Raw genomic sequence first — 5,287 nt, 5'->3', positions numbered from 1 at the left:
ATCATTGCCTTTCTTGCAGCTGACTGCTCCCTGTCTTCCAATTCTTGTTTCAAGGCACTGAATAACTTTTTATATTCACTTTTCATTAAGTCTTTTTAACAGATTCCCTACTGCCATCTCGGGTTAACACTGCTTGTTTCAGAACTTGTCTGTTTTCTTCCCATATTTCATCAGTGTTGCCTGTGTCCACAGTCTCCCATCTCAGAAAGGTGGCTCTTCTGGTCTCTGAAGTGTCATCTTAAATCTCACTCTTCCTCAAGCTCCACAAATTTTAACCATCTCCTAACAATCTGATGCAAAGTTCACTGGTCAGCAAGAGCCATTAACTTCAACGGGCTATGAATCAGAACCAGATTGCTGCCAGCAGCCCTGGACTGAAGTCTAGCTAAAGAAAAATAACAAAAGAAACTGTATTGGTACCCTTGTTGCTAATTACAGACTGCTACTTGAACACAGTCATGGCAATACTATATCCTTGGTCAATACCAGCTCTTACTATTTCCAGTATATTTTCTCCAGTCCTTATGCAAAGTACTAAGGCCTTACATTGTTTTACCTTTATTTGTACAAATTCAGAGAGATGCCAAAGGTCTCTCACAGAGCATTGTTATTATTGAACAAATAAGGTTTCACTCACTCCTATAATTTCTTTTATATACTAAGAAATATCATTCTACATTTAGCTGGGTAAGACAAGGAAAATCATCATGTTTATGAACCAGGTTACTAAATCATTGCAAAAAAATCCTCCATTAAAATGGGGTTTAGAGTGAAAGAGAGTTCAGAAAGCACAGCGAAAAGTTTAAATTTAGAATGTTTTTAATTCTCACTAGTGAGGACATAAAATTCTGATCTTCCAAGTAACCTCTGTCTAATCCCATTAATCGAACAGCAATTTGAAAAAAAAGCATTCCAGAAATCAAAAAAATAACACTATAACTCTATGTTATTCTTTTTCATTCATAAACATTCTGGTACTCATTCCCTCTTCATTTAATTCTCCCTGCCTTTTGCAACCTCAGGTCTCTAATGCATATTTTTTATAAGGGAAAAATCAAATTAATTGCTTTTGCCCACCTTTCCTTTTCCTATCAGTTTTTAATGTTTTGTAAGTGCCTTGTTGTAAAGCCAATGCCCTTCTGCAACCCCACAGAGCTCCCACCAAGTGGTACAGGGAAATCAGTTCTAACAGAGGATTTAAGCAATCTAATGTACAACAATAAGATACACAAATGCTAGGTAGAAGCTTCTGTTCATGTTAAGGGAAAAGTTATCATCAGACAGCCACTACTGCCTTCATAAAGCTAAAATATTACACATTTATTAAAAAGTATGATGTGGTTTGAGGCTATTTAAACAGTATTTGACAGTAACTACAATTTGCATTTTTACCCTATATTGTATTAAGCAAGGTAGTTTAGGGAAGTGATAAAAGTAACACTGCCCATTACCACATAATTTTGCCACATGTGTTAGCAAGGACAAAGCCAATTATATGACCTTCACTGAAGAGGCGCAGTTTTGGGGGTACAGGTTTTTGTTTCCTTTTTCTAAAGATACTTATGCTAACACTTTTATTATAATGAAGTACACTCCACCCTCGCATCTTCAGCTACAGTAGGAAAATGTTTTGTAGAAATGAAATTACTGTTGCAACAAGGTTGCTTATGACATTGTTTAATTAAAAAAAAAAAAAAAAAGTTGGGACACAGTACATTGATAAGGGGTGGAGTGTATCATATATATACAAAAGAGGGCTATTACTTCTGTCATCTGACATTGATGTGGGAAGAGAGAACAAAACCAAATGCATTTTCTTTCCAGCACTGAAACATGCAAAGACAAAATTACAAGTTGTATGCAGCTCAGAATAATAAAAAGAAATGCCCCAGTATACTTGTTTAGATTTTTAAAAAATATATTTAATCCTCTGATCTTTCACTTCAAAACTTAGAATTAAGCAATGAGTGAACAGGATCTGAAATACAGACAAGGCATTGCTCACATCACATTAAAAGGCATCTTTTAAATGCTGCTGTGGCTTTCTAAACTTACACTGAACAAGATTTTTAGTTGCTGGGAATTTGAAATGCAAGATGAACTTGGCCACATTACATCTATTTCTTTAAGTGGAATTGTAAATACAATAAATTGCTGTTCCAAAGAGGCAACATGCAGAATTCAAAATTGTTTCTTGCAGGATTCTATTGACCTGTGTATGAAGAGATATCGAAGCAGTGGTACAAAATCCACAGCTCAAGCATGAAATCCCAGTGGCTGGATCTCTGACTATACTGTTCTCCAAAATACACCACTTCCTTTTAACCACTGAATTTAGTTTTAGGAAAACAGCTGCTCACTAACTTTTTTTTTTTATTAACAAAAAAGAAAAAGGCAGGGAGGGTGGGAGGAGGGAAGAGCTGGAAAGAGCTCATGCATTATGATGATATTTAGCAGAGAGCTGCAAACAGAAAGCAATGGCAAATATTTAAAATGTGATAGATTTCAAGCGGAAATCTGAAAGTATTTTTTCCTAGTAAATAGCTTGCCACAGTTGGTTGGGACAAAATTTGGGTTGCAGCTACAGGCTGAAGCAGCAGTGTGCAGAAACAAAACAAACGGGCATTTACCCTCCACCCCAACACCCCCTTTGTCTCCCAGTTAGAAAACTATGACTGATGCTTTTGGCTGGCCACAAGGCAAATATTAGCTAAAAATCTCATTTAGCTACATCCACATCCACAGTCCCAGATGCTTAAAACTTATCATGGATTAAAGCCATGAAATAAAAATTTAAAAAGAAATTTCAATTTGAAATTTTATTGGCATGTTGCTAGAATGGTCAACATCGATTGACAGGAGAGACTTTGTCCACATACTCTGAGAACAGCCTTCCTGCACCTCCCCCCTCTTTTCTTCCTCTCGCTCTTTCAGCATTAATGCTATTAAAAGCCAAACAAAATACTGGCTATGGGTGTAAAGAATGCTGGTTTTTTTTTGGAATGTTGCCATGGATCCTGCTTCCAGTCGCGTCCCACGGAAGGAGGGTGCAGCCTCCTGACTCTACGGCAGGCTGGTCTCCCCGGGCAGGGCAGAAGGAAGATAGCCACGTACTCCTGCTCCTCCCTATTCTTTCCCATCCACTATAGCCAGGTCCTTGATCACCCTCAGTTTGCCACTGGCATCGATCCTGCGCTTCTCGCGTATTAGATCCTCCAGGCTGTGGAACCTCACCGTATGCACCTTGTTCTCTGCCAAGTGGATTTTGAGATAGTACTGCTGCTGGTGCTGGGTGCCAGCAGCCGCCTGGAGCTCCCCCCCGGCTTTGAACTCCCGTTTCCCGAAGCGGCACCAGGCGGCGAAGCTCTCGGAGTTAGTCCAGCAGATCTCGTCGCTTTTTAAGCCCAGGTGCCCGCAGGCGTTCTGCACCACCAGCTCCGCCACCAGCGGGCGGAAGCGGTACCAGCTATTCACCACCCGGCCCACGTTGCCCGCGGCCGCCTCGTACAAGCTGTCCTGGCGGATCTGCCCCTGGTGCAGGTGGATGATCTGCCCGCCGCCCACGTACACGGCCCAGTGCGGCGGCGGGTGCTCCGACGGCCCCAGGTAGAGCAGCTCCAGCAGGTCCCCCGGCTTGCAGAGGGCTGGCAGGGCTGACACCGAGTAGACGCTGAGGTCCCCAGCCTGGGGGCCGCTGCTGACCTTGGAGAAGATGCATTCCTGGCCGCGGAAAGCGGAGAACTGAGTCTCGTTCAGCACCAGCTGGTGGTGGAGGTGGTGGGTGGGCGTCTCCTGCCCGGGGCTGCCGGAGCCCTTCACGCCGTACTTGTCTGGCTGGCCTCGCTCGTCCAGGTCCTCCTCCTCATCCGAAAAGAAGTAAGCCACCCCGACGCGCAGCTCGTCCTTCTCGATCCCCGAGGGGTCCCCGGTCGGCAGTTCGCTGTAATTCAGGTGGGTGATGCGATCCAGTTGATTTCCCATCAATGACAGGGCGAGGCGAGGGCAGAAATCGCCGGATCTAAAGGAGGGTGGGGTGGGCAGACACAGACAAGAACAAGAGATGGGAAAGAGTGCACGCAGAAGGAAGGAAAGAAAGAACGAAAGAACAAAAAATAAAAATTAAGGCACATACAAAAGATTTCAGCGATGCCGCCCTATGCCCTCATCCCTTCCCGACTCCTTCCCTCCCCTTCTTACAAAGGAAAAACTCCCAGTGGGGACCCTTCCCCCTATCCCCGGAGTGCGGGGCAGGGCAGAGCCCCGACTCCGGAGCGCCGGTAGAGGAGCCTCCCCGCCGTCCGCCGCCTCCGCGCGGGGGGACGGAGTTGCACCGGGAATCTCCGCTCTGCGAGGGGAGAGGGCTCCGGGGGCTCGGGGAGGCTCCGGCCGGAGGGTCCCGAGCCCTCCCTCCAGCGGTGCGCAGCCAAACCGGGCAGCGCTGCGTGCGAGGAGGCGGCAGGAGGACCGTACGGCCCCGGAGCTACCGGCCTTGCCCGCCCAGTGCCGGCATCCCGGCCGGGACCCCGCAAGGCACGGGCAAAGAGCAGGCGATCAGCACCCCCTGCCCGAGGGGTCCCTCCCGTCCCGTTCCGTACCCGTGGTCGCCCAGCGCCAGAACCCCCCCAAACTCCTTTAAAGTCGTCCTGTCCCCATGGGCGCCGCAGAGGAAGCGCCACCCGTGCTCGCCACAGCCGCCGCCCGCCTCCTCCGCCCGCGCCGCTCTGGGCTGCCCGGCCCCTCCGGCGAGGATAAGTAGCGGCGGCGCCGCTCCCGAGCCCGCCCCGGCCGCGCTCATTGGCCGCGCCCGGCGGCGGCGGGGCTGAGCCGCGGCTCTGCCCGCCTGGGCCCCGCTGCCGCCACCGCCGACACGCCGGGGATACGCCGGGCCCCCGCCGAGCCCCGACCCCCGGGCTGCCCCCGCCGGGCCCGCACCCCCCCGGGCTGCCCCCGCCGGGCCCGCACCCCCCCGGGCTGCCCCCGCCGGGCCCGGGGCTGCGGCAGCGGTGCGTCCCGGGGAAAGGGGGTTGGGGATCGTGCCCACCGCGTCAAGCCGCTGCCAAGCTACCACTGCATCAAGCAGAGGTATAAAAGAAAGAAATAAAAATAAATTTAAAAAAAAGGGGAAAAAAGAGTAATTTCTGTCAAACTAACCCGCCAGGAGGGACGCACGCGGCCAAGAGTTGCTCTGTTCTTCGAGGCTGGGAGTGGGTGCTCCTCACCTCTCTTCAGCAACCTCAAGTTGCACCTGTGCTGTCTAAGCTGCTCTCCTGGGCTTCCTTTTGCTGAG

The 5,287-nt window shown here is 49.2% G+C and overlaps 1 protein-coding gene across 1 annotated transcript; it reads right to left on the bottom strand.

Annotated features, from left to right (window-relative positions):
- Positions 1 to 459: 459 nt before the first annotated feature.
- LRATD1 (LRAT domain containing 1) lies at positions 460 to 4,720 on the bottom strand. Its single transcript, XM_050972721.1, has 2 exons — positions 4,596 to 4,720; positions 460 to 4,018 (listed from the first exon to the last, which is right to left on the bottom strand). The coding sequence occupies exon 2, from the start codon at positions 3,979 to 3,981 to the stop codon at positions 3,127 to 3,129; it is 855 nt and encodes a 284-aa protein (XP_050828678.1). The 5' UTR covers positions 3,982 to 4,018; positions 4,596 to 4,720; the 3' UTR covers positions 460 to 3,126.
- Between the last annotated feature and the right edge of the window lie 567 nt (positions 4,721 to 5,287).

This window comes from Serinus canaria, chromosome 3, assembly GCF_022539315.1.
Source record: "Serinus canaria isolate serCan28SL12 chromosome 3, serCan2020, whole genome shotgun sequence".
In the NCBI taxonomy this organism is placed as follows: domain Eukaryota; kingdom Metazoa; phylum Chordata; class Aves; order Passeriformes; family Fringillidae; genus Serinus; species Serinus canaria.
This window is presented reverse-complemented; position numbering and strand designations above follow the sequence as displayed.